Source organism: Meles meles, chromosome 6 (assembly GCF_922984935.1).
Source record: "Meles meles chromosome 6, mMelMel3.1 paternal haplotype, whole genome shotgun sequence".
Classification (NCBI taxonomy): Eukaryota; Metazoa; Chordata; class Mammalia; order Carnivora; family Mustelidae; genus Meles; species Meles meles.
Window position 1 is genome coordinate 4,559,204 of NC_060071.1, and position 14,721 is coordinate 4,573,924.

General features: G+C 42.6%; 1 protein-coding gene across 5 annotated transcripts in view; it reads left to right on the top strand.

Annotated features, from left to right (window-relative positions):
* CPEB1 (cytoplasmic polyadenylation element binding protein 1) overlaps nt 1–14,721 on the top strand; it is a 98,489-nt gene that overhangs the window by 6,571 nt on the left and 77,197 nt on the right. For 4 of the 5 annotated variants that reach the window (XM_046008847.1, XM_046008849.1, XM_046008848.1 and 1 more), the window contains exon 2: nt 13,594–13,768. In XM_046008847.1, coding sequence (XP_045864803.1) covers nt 13,594–13,768 — 175 coding nt within the window. Of the gene's footprint in view, nt 1–13,593; nt 13,769–13,980; nt 14,003–14,721 lie in introns of those variants that run through there. The other variant, XM_046008857.1, reaches the window with a different exon arrangement.

The window sequence follows — 14,721 nt, forward strand, 5'->3', positions numbered from 1 at the left end:
TTCCCAACTAGACTCTAGTGTTCTCTTGGGGGAAAGAACTGTGTTTGGGGTGTTTTGGTTTTCATTTTTTTATTTTTTCAGTCATTGGAGGCCCCAGTACAGAATTCTGGAAGCTAGGTGAATGCATACTTGTAGCTTTTCTTTGGAAACGTCTTTGCAATTTCTGCAACTGTAAAGTCTTGATGTGATCTGCGTGTCTCTCTTGGCCCCTGCGTCCTTTCTTTGCTGCTGCTTTCCACTGCTGCTGCTAGGTCAGGTCTCCCTTGGAGGAGTGTTTTCAGTCTGCTCTTTCTACCTTCTTCTTACTTTTTGCCTATCCAACCCGTTACTCTGTGTGGAGCTCTATCCCACTAGTCATTCTCTTGTTCCCCAGACCTATCCTTCTGACCCTTGGTCCTTGGATGGGTGCATCTCCCAAGCTCATCCCTCCGTGTTCCTGACCTTCAGGAATGACTACTGAGGTCCTGCTTAAGTCCAGGAGGTTCTGTTTTTGTTTTTTTGCCCAACATGGGTCCTGAACTCATGATGGTGAGAGCAGGACCTGAGCTGAGATCAAGAGTTGGATTCTCAACTGACTGAGCCACACATGTGCCTGTTAGTTTAGGAGTTTTGAGATGAAACTCAAACTTGCCTTGGATTTTGGACTTCACAAAGCTGAATTTAGTGCTGCTAGGCAGGAGGTTATATCTGTTCTCCCATAATGCCACTTTTCCTGCACATGTTGCCCTGAGTTTGGGGAGGTCTCTCATTGCCAAGGCTTCCATATGTTTCACATGAAACAGAACAGTTTTCCCTGCCCTTATGAGAGCCTCCCATACAGCTTCAGAGTTGTCACAGAGCAGTTCCCTGGCCTGCTCGGTCTCCTTCTCCTCCTCTCCATTTCTCACGCTGTCTTGAAGCGGAGGAAGAGGAGATGTGGCGTCTGATATCTACTGATTTGAGTCCTTGTGCTCTGTTAACTGGTTGATTTTTGAACAAGATTCTCAGTTTCTCTAAGCATATCTTTTTCTTAGCAATGGGAGACTAATACAGGCTTATATGTTCTTGCATGCACCAAAAGACACTCTGGGTCCTGCACAGTTAGTCATCTAGGTCCTGCTCTTTCTCCAACTGGGCTTGGCTCCATTAATTCCCTATCTCTGGCTATTGCAGGAGTGGCCTATCCCCTATTCAGGGAGCAATTTTGTGCATTGGAGTCCATCTTTCTCACATTCTCAGGACCTTTTGGTGCATTGTTGCTGCCACACCTTCCACCTCTGTCTGTAGACATGATCTTGTCTCTCCCATGTTGAGACCTTATCTTTGCACAGCACTCCCCTCGAGCAGCCAACCTCACTGGCTTTGCTTAGCACTTTCCCATCAAGCTTTTCTGCTGAGTAGCTCCCTCCTCATCTTGCCTGGCCCACCCTTTGCTCATCTCTTAAAGCCTTGAGATGGGACATCAGAGCTCCTCTCCCTTCTCACGTGTGCATTTCTGAGAGTCTTTTCCCCAAGTTCACTATGCCCTTAGAAACATTTCTTCAGTCTTGAAGAGTTGGTTGTTTGGTTGAAGAGTTGAAGAGTTGAAGGGTGGTTGGATTTCTGCCTGGATGTTCCTGTAAGATCTTCAAAAAGTGCCAGTTTGATCACCTCCTCCATAAGGCAGAGGTTCTCAGACGTTTTCCTCTTAGCACTCCGTTACTGAGGACCTCAGGAGCTTTTGTATATGTGGATCATATCTATTAATACTTGCCCGTTAGAAATTAAAATTGGAAAAGTAATCTTTTTTTTTTAAATATTTTTTATTTATTTGACAGAGAGAAATCACAACTAGGCAGAGAGGCAGGCAGAGAGAGAGGAGGAAGCAGGCTCCCCGCGGAGCAGAGAGCCCGATGTGGGGCTCGATCCCAGGACCCTGGGATCATGACCTGAGCCGAAGGCAGAGGCTTTAACCCACTGAGCCACCCAGGCGCCCCAAGGAAAAGTAAATTAATCTTAAAGTTACAAATCCATTACATATTAACACAATTATATTTTTGAAAACAAAGGAAAATGGGAAGAGTGAGCATTCTTTTACATTTTTGCAAATCTCTTCAATATCAGATTTATTAGAAGACTGCTATCTTTTCTGGTCTGTTTCTATATTTAAGTTGTTGCCATATGTTGTTTTGGTTGAAATATATGAAGAAAATATGGCCTCACGCAGATATGTAGTTGGAAAGGGGAGGACTATTTGGGTAGCCTTTTCATTTCATTTTGGGTATTCCTCTTTGATACTACACCAAAACTCTGCAAGTTTTAACTTCCTCAAGGTCAGTTGCAACATGGAATCTGAAGCCAGATGGGTGTGCTGTTCTTAACTCTGTTACATTAAAGCACATTGATCTTCCTGGACTTTGGCTAGCTCATTCACCCATGCCTGATTTTGTAACACTATACTACAGTCGTTTGGCAAATACTGGTTCATTGTTATGCAATATTGCAAAGTAAATGTATTACATATACACACTATGCTGACATGCTAGTTAATAACACCACCAGTCTCACAGAAAAGTCTTAAAGTATTGAGGAAGGGTGTAGGTGAATGTTTCCCAGAGTTCTGTTTTTTCCTTCAAAGCTCAAACTTTAATCATTGGCAACAAGTACAGATCATTAGTATTTTATTTGACGTGTCTAGCTTGCTTTGTTTTCAAGAGAATGTTTGCCAAATACCCAAAGTTTGATAACCATAGTAGATCAGCTCTTTCAAGTAAAAAAGAGGTTTCATTAAAAAAAAAAAACAAAAAAACAAAAGCTAATTCTTTCTGAAACTCAGTCGCATAAATCCATGGCCTTGAAACAACTATTATACTTCAATATGCAGCAACAGGGCTTCATGCTTGCTTCCCATTTGTCTCACAGAATATTGAAGGCCCGTACTCAACGGTCAAGATTTAATAAATACATTTTTAGTGCTTTCTCAAGGACCTTGGGAAGAGAACCTGACTGTTTCTGGGATTGAAGAGCATGAAGAGCACCGTAACTGCTTACTACAGTTTATTGGCATTGCCTTGATTCCTGCTAAGATGCCAGTTTTACGCACTCTGATTATTTTTGTACCATCATTGCAAATGTCGGCTTAGTGAGAAAAGAAATTGGTATCTTAGAATTATGAAAGTAGGGGCGCCTGGGTGGCTCAGTGGGTTAAAGCCTCTGCTTTCGGCTCAGGTCATGATCCCAGGGTCCTGGGATCGAGCCCCGCATTGGGCTCTCTGCTCCGCAGGGAGCCTGCTTCCTCCTCTCTCTCTCTCTGCCTGCCTCTGTCTACTTGTGATCTCTGTCTGTCAAATAAATAAAATCTTAAAAAAAAAATGTTTTAGGGGCACCTGGGTGGCTCAGTGGGTTAAAGCCTCTGCCTTCGGCTCGGGTCATGATCCCAGGGTCCTGGGATCGAGCCCCACGTCCGGGTCTCTGCTCTGCAGGGAGCCTGCTTCCTCCTCTCTCTCTGCCTGCCTCTCTGCCTGGTTGTGATTTCTGTCAAATGGATCGAATATTAAAAAAAAAAAAAGTTTTAGAATTATGAAAGTAGTTTTGGCTTTGTCGACCCTTGGAAGGGTCTTGGGACCTCTGTGGGTCCACAAGTCCTCCCTTGGAGAACTACCACTGCACAGTGAAGGTCAGGTTCCCTGGTGATAGCACACAAAGCCCATCATGATCCGGCTTCAGTTTAATGGCCGAGTTTAATCCCTACTGGTCTGCTCTTTGACCGTTTTAAAAATTGAGTGAGAGGGGTGCCTGGATGGCTCAGTGGGTTAAGCGTCTGCCTTTGGCTTGGATTATGATCTCAGGGTCCTGAGATTGAGTCCCGCATCAGGCTCGCAGCTCCTTGGGAGTCAGCTTCTGCCCCCACCCACTCATCATGCATTTGCTTGCTCTTTCAAATAAATAAATAAATCTTTAAAAAATATTTAAAAATTGAGAATGTCTGTATAGTATAGTAAAAGGCACTAGTTTTAAGTGTATAACGTCTATTTTACATGTTTATATTATTTTTATACACCTAAGTAACGGCCACACTGATGAAGATACCAGACATTTACAGGACTCATTAAGGTTCCCTTGTGCGCTTTTCCGCTTGATATCTCTGTGCCCTGCCCACCCCCCCATGTGCCAGGATTAACTCCTGCTCTGACTTGTGTTGTCCTCAATTGGTTTTGCCTATTTTTGAACTTAAAATGAAATTCTGTAGCATGTACTCTTCTGAGCCTGACCTTTTCCCCCCACTTAATTTAGTATCTGAGATTTCTACAAGTTGCCATGAAGTCCATGTTTATTGCTGTTGTCCCAGAACCAGTAGTGACTTACTATACCTAAACTGTGCAAACAGTGTGATGGATGCTGAACACCTGCTCGCTTCCTGGGGTCTGGAATTTGGGCATATTCCAGGCAGAGGCTGCCTGTGTGACTACCCTCAATAAAAACCTGGGGCGCCAAGTCTCCAGCAAGCTTCCCTGATTGGCAAAAACTCCTGTGTATTGTCCCAGCTTACTGCTGGGGGAGCTAAGCCGTTAAGCTTATGTTGTGTGAATCCCTTGGAAGAGGACCCTAGGAAGTTTGTACCTGGGATGCCTGAGTGGCTCACTTGGTTGAGTGATTGATTGCCTTCAGCTCAGGTCATGATCCTGGAATCTAAGGATTGAGTCCTGTATCGGCTCCCTGCTCAGCAGGGAGTCTGCTTCTCCCTCTGACCTTCCCCCCTCTTATGCTCTCTCTCTCTCTCACTCTCTCTCAAATAAATAAAATCTTAAAAAAAAGTTTTACCTGGTTTCTCCCACACTTTGTCCCATAGACATTTTCCCTTTGCTGGTTTTCCTCCGTATCTTGATTGTGATAAATGTTAGCTGAATGTGCTCAGTACAACTGTATGCTGATTCCTGTGATTCCTCTAGTGAATTATCAAACCTAGTGAGGGTGGTCTTGGGGACCACTAACACAATGGGCATTCGTTTTTGCTTCTCTTCAGAGTTTGAGTATAACTAAAACTGCCGTGACTGTTCTTGTACATGCCTTTTTATAGTCCATCTTTTCCCTTGCATTAACGAGCCTGAGTGCAATGCTGGGTCATAGGATGGTGTCCCTTGCACTTAAAATTCTAGCATTAGTGGGGCGCCTGGGTGGCTCAGTGGGTTAAAGCCTCTGCCTTCGGCTCAGGTCATGATCCCAGGGTCCTGGGATCGAGCCCCACATCTGGCTCTCTGCTCCTCGGAGAGCCTGCTTCCTCCTCTCTCTCTCTGCCTCCCTGCCTACCTGTGATCTGTCTCTCTCTCTGTCAAATAAATAAATAAAATCTTAAAAAAATCCTAGCATTAGTGTACTTCTAGTTGCCTAAAAGCATCCCTGTTTTATAACTCCTTGCCTTTTGTACATATTGTTCTTTTTACCTAGAATGCCCTCCCCACTCCTATGACTGTTGGGTAAAACCTTTTTATTTTCTCACCTTCCTACTACTCTTGTTATTTCTCTGTATGTTGATTGTTGGACTTACCATACAGCACATGCTTGTTTACATGCTTGTGTTCCCAGTAGACTCACTCCTTGGGTGCACAGATTATCTTATTTATCTTGTCTCCAGAATGGCTCCTGGCATATGATGCAAATACAGTCCGTAAATGTAATTATAACCTCTGGGTCTGCAATCACCAGGTTATGTTGTTTATGAGTTCTTTGTTTATTGTTCATGTGAATTGTGTCTGGTCCAAGGGGTTTAAAACCAGTTCCTGAAATGACTGTGAGTTGCTTAGAGAAGAAGGCGGAAGGTCAGACCTGACGAAGAGATGGACTTGGTGACTGAATATTGATTTTGATCTTAACATTGAAGAAAGGAGTCACTGCTGGTGGTGGAGGTTGGATTGAGGTGGTAGAACGTACCTGTGAAAGTGGCGTGATATGGGTCTGCCTCTCCTGGGGTGTCTGTGTTGAGTCCCTGCCAGTGCTGCAGGTATGCTGAGTGCTGCTTAGATCCAGACCTTACCATTTATCAGACACAGAGCTAACAGCCCATCTCGCTAACAGTTTGACAGGTTAGTGGGACAAGAGCTACGGTTGCAGTGACCATGTGTTCTGGATATTCTTGAGCAGTCATGGTATTTAATATTCCCTTAATGTTCTCATAAACCTGTCTTGGAAATTGTAGTATTTCTTTTTCCAGAGAGAGAGAGAATGAGTGTATGTGTGGGTGTGTGGTGTCACATTGGCTGTATCCTGTAGAAACTGAAAACTTACCAGAAATGAGCCATCAGTGAGAAGGGGGTTCCTGATTTCAGTGAGTGGAGAATAGTTAAGGATCAGATCTCCAAAGATACCAAGTAAGATAAACCTGAAATATTGGTGGGGTTTGGAAATTATGAAGTCATTAATTTAGCAGCAGTTCTGTAGTGTTTGTGTGTGTGTGTGTATGTGTGGGAGGGGGGTCATACTAGTCGGATATTGTGGGTTGAGAGGACAAGCAGAAGGTTAAAAAGTAAGTATAGCGTATTTTCTAGAAGGTTGGTAGCAGAGCAAGAAAAAGAAGGCTGTGGCTTGGGAGGAGTTTTAAGTCAACTAGGTGTGTTGGTGTTTCTAGGATGAGAGCGCCTTGGGCATACTTACATACTTATGATATGTAGGAAGCAGTGGAGAAGAAAGCAGAAGGTCAGATCATGAAGGCAAAGAAAGAAGGAATGCTATCTTGAGTCTTATATCTGGTGATGGATTCACTTTGTCTTTCTCCAAGTAAGTTCCTGCAGCCATTTCTCCTTTGTTCCTGGTGACCCTCCCTGTCCAGCCCTGTTCTGCCACTTCCTTGTCTTGAGTTTACTGTGGTCTGTATCCACTCTGTATGTTCTCTGTCCTCTCCCACGCTTAGAGAAATTCTGATTTTTCATTCTCTAGCTTAAAAGTCTGAGTTGTCAGGCCATTCCAGATACCTTAATTTACTTCTCTCCTGTATATGTAGCATTTTGTATTAATCTCCACTTACCTAACTAGATTTCTTTCTCCTGCTTGACTAATTCTCCCTTAGGCCAAGGATTATGTTTTATCTACCTGTAATCTCATCATCTAACCTAACAGGTTTTTAATATTTATGAAATATTAGATTGAACTGTGTGAAACTGCCATTTTGTTGGTTGCAAAAGGTAGAATGTTGACAGTTTTGTATGGATCAACCCAATAAATTTTAAGTTCTTAGTGTTGCACAGAAGACGTGAAGTGGAAGTTCAGTTAAGAATGGTCAAGTAAGGGGGCGCCTGGGTGGCTCAGTGGGTTAAGCCGCTGCCTTCGGCTCGGGTCATGATCTCAGGGTCCTGGGATCGAGTCCCGCATCGGGCTCTCTGCTCAGCAGGGAGCCTGCTTCCCTCTCTCTCTGCCTGCTTCTCTGTCTACTTGTGATCTCTCTCTGTCAAATAACTAAATAAAAAATCTTTAAAAAAAAAAAAAAAAAAGAATGGTCAAGTAAGGATCAAGGAGAAGAACCTAGAGAAGCATTTTTTTTAAAAAAGATTTTATTTATTTATTTATTTTAAAGATTTTGTTTATTTATTTGACAGAGACCATGCGTAGGCAGAGAGGTGCGGTGGGGGAGGGGGGAAGGATCAGTCTCCCCGCTGTGCAGAATCAAGACCTGAGCTGAAGGCAAAGGCTTAACCCACTAAGCCACCCAGGAGCCCCATAGAGAAGCATTTCTTAACTGTAGAGTCAGTAAAGTTCAAGCAGAAACTGACTTTGAATGACCAGGTAACAAAGCACACATGGGAATTTGGATAGATGATTTACATTTTTCCCTAAAGAAAACATATCCATTCCTCAGGTGAAACTGTAGCATTTCTTAGTCTTTTGTCTGAATGATAATTTTTTAAGTGGGTATTCATAATAAGGTCTGCTCAAAGTTGTAGTTAAGGGGCACCTGGGTAGCTCAGTGGGTTAAGCCTCTGCCTTCAGCTCAGGTCATGATCTCTCAGGGTCCTGGGATTGAGCCCCACATGGCTCTCTGCTCAACAGGGAGCCGGCTTGCTCCTCTCTCTCTGCCTGCCTCTCTGCCTACCTGTGATCTATCTCTCTGTCAAAAAAAAAAAAAAAAATTGTAGTTAAATAGTATTTCCAAAATCATGAGTATAAATGCTATAGAGATTTCGCTCAGCTTTATTACTATAAAAATAAAGGCAAATTGCCAAAGTAAATCTCTGAACCAGTTCTTTTGGGGGCATCTAAGTTTATTGTTTTTTGTTGGTGTCATGTCTTTTTTTTTTTTTTTTTTTTTGTAATCTCTACACCCAGGGTGCGACTTGAACTCACAACCCCAAGATCAAGAGGCAAATGCTTAACTGATTGAGACAGCCAGATGCCCTTCTGTTGGTGTGTCTTAATTTAAAAAATCTAAATGTTCAAGATTAATGCTTTCATCTAAAAACTCCTCTAATCAGAATATCTTATCCTCAGAAAAATTTTTTAGCGTGAACACCATTTTGCTGGAGGCTGAGTATTTTCCAATCTATGGACCCCAAGTTAAAACTCCCATCTGGAAGAATAAACTGTGTGTCATTCAGACAATCTTCCCCATAAATCTCTCAACTGGCTTTTCCATGAAGCCATGGTAAATGATTAGCAGGAATAGTCTTGACAGGGTCTCTGATACAGGTACTGTGTTTTTTATTAACGGCAAACTGAGTTATAATCAACATAGAGGTTGTAGCGTTGGCATTTATTTATGACCATTAAGTATTCACAGACCTAAAGAATGGTCATGCCATCACCATGTTAATGCTGGGTTATGTGGTCTCCAAAGGCAAGACCAAGGTTTTCGAATTAAGCAATTCTAGCATACAAATAAGTATGAAATTTTTGGATCTTAATCGTAAGGTAGAAAACCTAGTGAGGTGGTATGGGTTCAGATTTTGAAAGAGTTACGAGTGATAGTTTCAATCCACAGGTGCAGAAAAACCTCCAGTTAGAAGTGCTAACCAAGTGAGGGGCGCCTGGGTGGCTCAGTGGGTTAAAGCCTCTGCCTTTGGCTCAGGTCATGATCCCAGGGTCCTGGGATCGAGCCCCGCATCCGGCACTCTGCTCAGCGGGGAGCCTGCTTCCTCCTCTCTCTCTCTGCCTGCCTCTCTGCCTACCTGTGATCTCTGTCAGTCAAATAAATAAATAAATCTTTAAAAAAAAAAGTGCTAACCAAGTGAATGGGCTTCTTGGTGAACTTGACTGGGATGAGCCTAGCCATGCACTTTACGGATTCCTCATTACTACAAAGTCTGGGAAGTAGATGGTACTCGGTTTTATACTAGAGGCTACCAAGGCTCCTAGAAGATACTTAATGTTAGTATTTATACTCCAAAGCCTGTGTTCATTCTGCTTTGTGAAACAATGATTCAGTTTTGGGGAAGATTCTTCCCTTGCGGAAAAGGGGAATGCTTTTTTCTTTTTTTTTTTTTTAAAGATTTTATATATTTGACAGAGAGAGATCACAAGTAGGCAGAGAGGCAGGCAGAGAGAGTGAGAGGGAAGCAGGCTCCCTGCCGAGCAGAGAGCCCGATGCGGGACTCGATCCCAGGACCCTGAGATCATGACCTGAGCCGAAGGCAGCGGCTTAAACCACTGAGCCACCCAGGCGCCCCCTGGAATGCTTTTTTCTGACTGTTGTCTCCTTCTACCTCCCAGCTGAGAACTATTGCTGTAGGAGACCATTGTGTCATGATGGGAATGCCAACTTTTACCTGTTGAGGAGAACATTGAGATGTGCTATAAAATAGTTTTTATTAGCAGAGATTCCTCATGAACTGTTCTTTCTGACAATAAGGAGATACAGCTAGTATTATCTCAACACCATTTTTAGCCAGTGACAGTAAGAATTACTAGCATTGCCAAGTAATTTACTCTTTTGATCAGTGGTTCTCAGTAGTATTGTGATTTGCATTCCAAGTCTCTGATCCTCTTAAAGCCTCCTTTCCTGTCCATTGTGAAAGACCAAATAAAGGTTTAAAAAAAAAAACCAAACCTGCAAATGATCTCACTTTGAGGCAAAATATGCCAAAAATAACCATGAAAAGTGTCAGACAACAGTGGTATAACCAAGGGAGGGGGGACTTTTTCTTTATGGTAAAACATTGGTATGAGCTCAGACCTACGCATCAGTTAAGATAGAATATACCAGTAATGTGGATGAAAGGTCTGTGTTTTGAAAATGAGAAACTGAATTCTTTTAGCTGGAGAGTTTGAAGGATCACTAAATTGTGTTGTTCGGTACATGTTTTAGGCAGTTCAATTTGTATCCTGTCTTTAGTCCTTTTAATTAAAATTTCTAAGTAAAAGGATTAAGAAAGTTAAGCATGGAAGGGCCTGCGGTCTTCCAAAAGAATAGTTGGCTTTGTCCTTAGTACATTTTTTCCTTTCAATAACAAATAGTCTTTTCTTCAGGGATCCTTGTGGCCTCTGACCCCTTGGAGTGACAGTGATGATACAGCTGACAGCCAGCGTTCTTCTGTTCAGTGTGTAATTATGTGCCAGGTACTGGGCCAAGCATGTTGCACGTATCCACATAAAAGCCACATGAAGCCATAGTACGCCTTTTATTCCTGTTGTGCCCGTAAGCAATGTGGTGGGTCTGCTTCCCCTCCGCCGTTGCTAGCTTTGCTCTTCCTGGCCCCCGTCCCCCCGCCCAAATTGGTTATTTAAGGCAAACCATTGGTACTTACTGATGTGATCAAGCAGTTTGGGATACTAATCAAACACTCCATTTCCTTTTGGTGTACCTGAGTGGAAAGCAGGGAGGGAGCACTCCAGATGGCATTTGCCTGGGGTTTGAAGTTACGGTATATGTTCCAAATGGGATTTGGAGAGGGGTAGCTTTGGCCAAGTGCATTTCTAAACTGGGTTTTTTTCAGGCTGATTGAGATGGTAAGATTCTTAGACTTTGCCCTTCTCCTGGGGGAGCGGGTTTCTCCCAGAGGGCCTCTGGGCCCGTGTCTTCCCCGGATGACTGTGGCACTTCCCTCACTGGTTCCTCCTGTTCTCTTTCATGGTTGCTCAAGGTCTCCTGAGACGCAAATACAATGTTTACCTCCTTGCCAGGATCTGGGGATCCATAGATCAGTAGCACATCTGTACTGGTGAATTAAAATCAGATAAGTATTTGTGTATTAAGAGGGGCCTTTTAAAATTTGGAAACATCTGATACAGGAGATAATTCTAACTCCTTAACCTTTAACCTAGCAGGAGGCCTTCTTTCCAGTTCTCACTCTTGTATACCCATGGTTTGCCACACTGGACAACTTTTGATAATGCCCCTCTGTTCTCTTTGTGCTTCAGACCTTCTTCCTGTCTTTACTTTCAGGCATACCGGTACTTGGCTGAGAGGACAGTGTTTGACCACAGCAAACCGTAGCTTGTGTGGTGGCTGTTGACAGCATGATCAGATCTTCGTTCCCCTTCTAGACTTCAGAAATCTTTTGGTTGAGTGTGTCTAATCTGCCTACACTTTGGTTGCTCACTGTACTTAGCAGGCAGTTGGTTAATGTTGATTAGGCAGCAAATGAGTGAAGTTTGTAGCCCTAAGACCTGCAGGTTGATGGTAAATGCTTGCATCTTACCCTTTGTGATGTTGCCTTAGTGAGACTGAGAATCATCTTCGAAATCTACAGTTGTGAAAGCGGCCTTGTGTGTGTGGCTTTCTGGAGGGCGTGGGAAAACAACCTTGCAGGACTGTGTTCTGTTCCTTCTGACAGCTTGCAGAGGATACCAGTATTTTCAAGAGATTGAGAATTCTGTGGGACTCAAGTTTGACCCTTTAAGGCCATCCTGCAGAGTTGATAAACTCTTAGGTACTCTGGTCATTCTCATCCGTACCTGAATTTTAGCTAAACATAGAGACACCCATATTTTTAAAAGTTTTGTTTTGAAGTGACCAGCGATAAGATTCTAGGTGCTAGTTGCCTTACTAGCTGTGAGTTTTGTTTCTTTTCCTCCAGGTAATTGGGAATTATGGAGCAGATGAGTCAGCGTTCCCTTAGAAATGACTCTATCAGCCAGTATGTCCTTGCTACTGTGTCAGGCTTTGGATATCCTGAGAGAGAGTGAAGAATGGTCCCAGATTTCTGTCTGGGACACCTGGTGGATGCTGGTGTTGTCCACTGAGCTAGAGAATAATACCAAGAGAATCGCTCTGATTGTGGCGGGGGGTGTTGGATTATCTATCTGCATTGCAAGTTCAGGGTCTTACGAGTTCTGTACTTCTAATGACTATGTTTAGTTGTACCACTGGAACAATTCCTTTGGGTGATGCTTGTACTGCTCTTGGTGCTTTTACCATGTCTTCTCCTGTGCCTTTAGGTGTGGAAATAGCAGCCACCATATGCCAGGCACCGTGTTAAGTGCTTTATTACATCTTGTCCAAAGGGTGGTAGGAAAAAAAAAGGGTGGTAGGTATTCTTCCCGTTTCACAAATGGGGAAACTGAGGCAAAGAGGTTAAACAACTGACAATAAAGGGCAGAACCAAACTTTTTAAACAGCTACGTTAGAGCTATAATCCACATTACCACAAAATTCAGTGATTTTTTTTTTAGTATAGTTACAGTTTTGTGATCATTACCATAATTCACACTTTAGAATGTTTTCAGTATCTCAGAAAGGAACCTTGAACCCGTTAGCCACCATTTCCAGACCTCCTCCTCTCTTCAACCCCAGATGAAGGCAACTCCTCTAGATTAGATTTGTCTGTTTTGGACATTTCCTATAAATGGGCTCATAATAGGTGGTCTTTTGTGACTGGCTTATTTCACTTAGCATTAAGTGCTTGAGGTTTATCCACGGGAAGCACATATCAGTGCTTCATTTAAAAAAAAAAAAGAGTTATGTATTTAAGAGAGAAAACACACAGTGAGGAGGGGCTGAGGGAGAGGGAGACAATCACAGGGAGCCTGATGCAGGGCTGGATCCCAGGACCCTGATGAGATCACGACCTGAGCCGAAACCAGGTCAGACGCTCAACTGACAGCCACTCAGGTGCCCAAGTGCTTCATTTTTTAGATTTCTTTTTTTTAAGTTTTTTTTTTTTTTATTTGACAGAGACAGTGAGAGAGGGAATACAAGCAAGGGAAGTGGGAGAGGGAGAAGCAGGTTTCAGGCTGAGCAGGGAGCTGGGATGTGGGACTTGATCCCAGGACCCTGGGACCATGACCTGAGCAGAAGGCTGACACTTAACAACTGAGCCACCCAGGTGCCCCTCATTTTTTAAATTTCAGGATAATATCCTGTTACATAGATCTACCTCCAGAATTTTCTGGTTCTACAATTGCTGCTGCTATACCATACTAATTCCTATATAAGTCTCATTAGATTAGAAGGTTCTTGGGGGTGGTATCTTGTATTTTTCTGTGTTTTCCTTTTTCCCTCTTAGAGTCCTCTCAGGAAACCTTGCTCATTATAGGATTCATTAAGTGTTTTAATATATAGGCAAAAAACTCAAGTCCTTGTTACTTTATCTAACTCATTGTTGGCTTGGGAGGAAGGGGGGGTTATTTACCATAAAGGAGTATAGAAAAAAACTAAGTGTCTTTTTTTTTTTGTCTAGGATGAAAACCTAAATATCTTTTTCCTGCGTCTAGGAAGAAGAAGCTGGGCGGATAAAAGATTGCTGGGACAACCAGGAAGCACCCGCGCTCTCCACTTGTAGCAATGCCAATATCTTTCGAAGGATAAATGCCATATTGGATAATTCTCTGGATTTCAATAGAGTCTGCACTACACCCATAAACCGAGGAATTCATGATCATTTACCAGGTGACTTAGATTTGAAACCTTTAGTGTATGTTTTCGTACATACACTATGTATGTATGTAGACCTGTTTCTCAGCAGCTTTCTTGTGAAGCCTATGAAGAATGACCTTGAATGGTAATACTAGCCCCTTTTTGTAGCTTACTTTGTGGATTGGATTCCCCTCTGGATGAAGACAGCGTTTGATTTATGATGCATAAATCTCTCTTATGACACATAAAAAGACTGGATAAAAAAGGGTAGGTCAGATGTAGCAGGACTACCTATGTAGAGGATCATAATGTGAGTCATGGATCTAATTACAGGTTTTCTGGTAGTCACATTTAAAATTTTTTTTTAAGAGGGATGTTAACATTTTATCTGAACTAACATATGAAATATACTAATATCTAGTTAATATAAAACTAGTTAATGTAAAAACTATTAGTGACATACCATATTCTCTTCTTAGTGTCTTTCACATTTTCAGTGTGGCTCTGTTGGAACTAGCTACATTTCCGGTGCTTGGTAGCCATGTGACTCGTGGCTGCTGTGGTGGACAGAGCATTTCTCGAATATTTTAATGGCTTTTAACTGTGAAAGCAAGTCAACAGGCATTTAGTTCTGATGAAATGTGGGCTATCCCATGGGCTAGTGGAGGGGAGACAGTAGCATACCCGAAGACGGCACTTCACACGGGGGCTTGGAAGCCCCAAAAGGTGTGTTTCATGATCCTCTGTGGACGTTGCAGCATGTCGTAAGAATGTTGAGGGAATGTTTCTTGTTTGAATTAGTTTCATTGAAAATGAACATGTTTTTAATTTTTTAAATGTGCCTTGAAGAAATTTGGCAGTAGTGGGGTTTGCAGAAAAAGTACTGGTAATCGCTGGGTTTTTTTGTCCTATATCCCTTGATTTACATCCTAAATTGACAGTGGAAATAATTCCCATAAAGATGCAGGTGTATGAGAACATGAAGT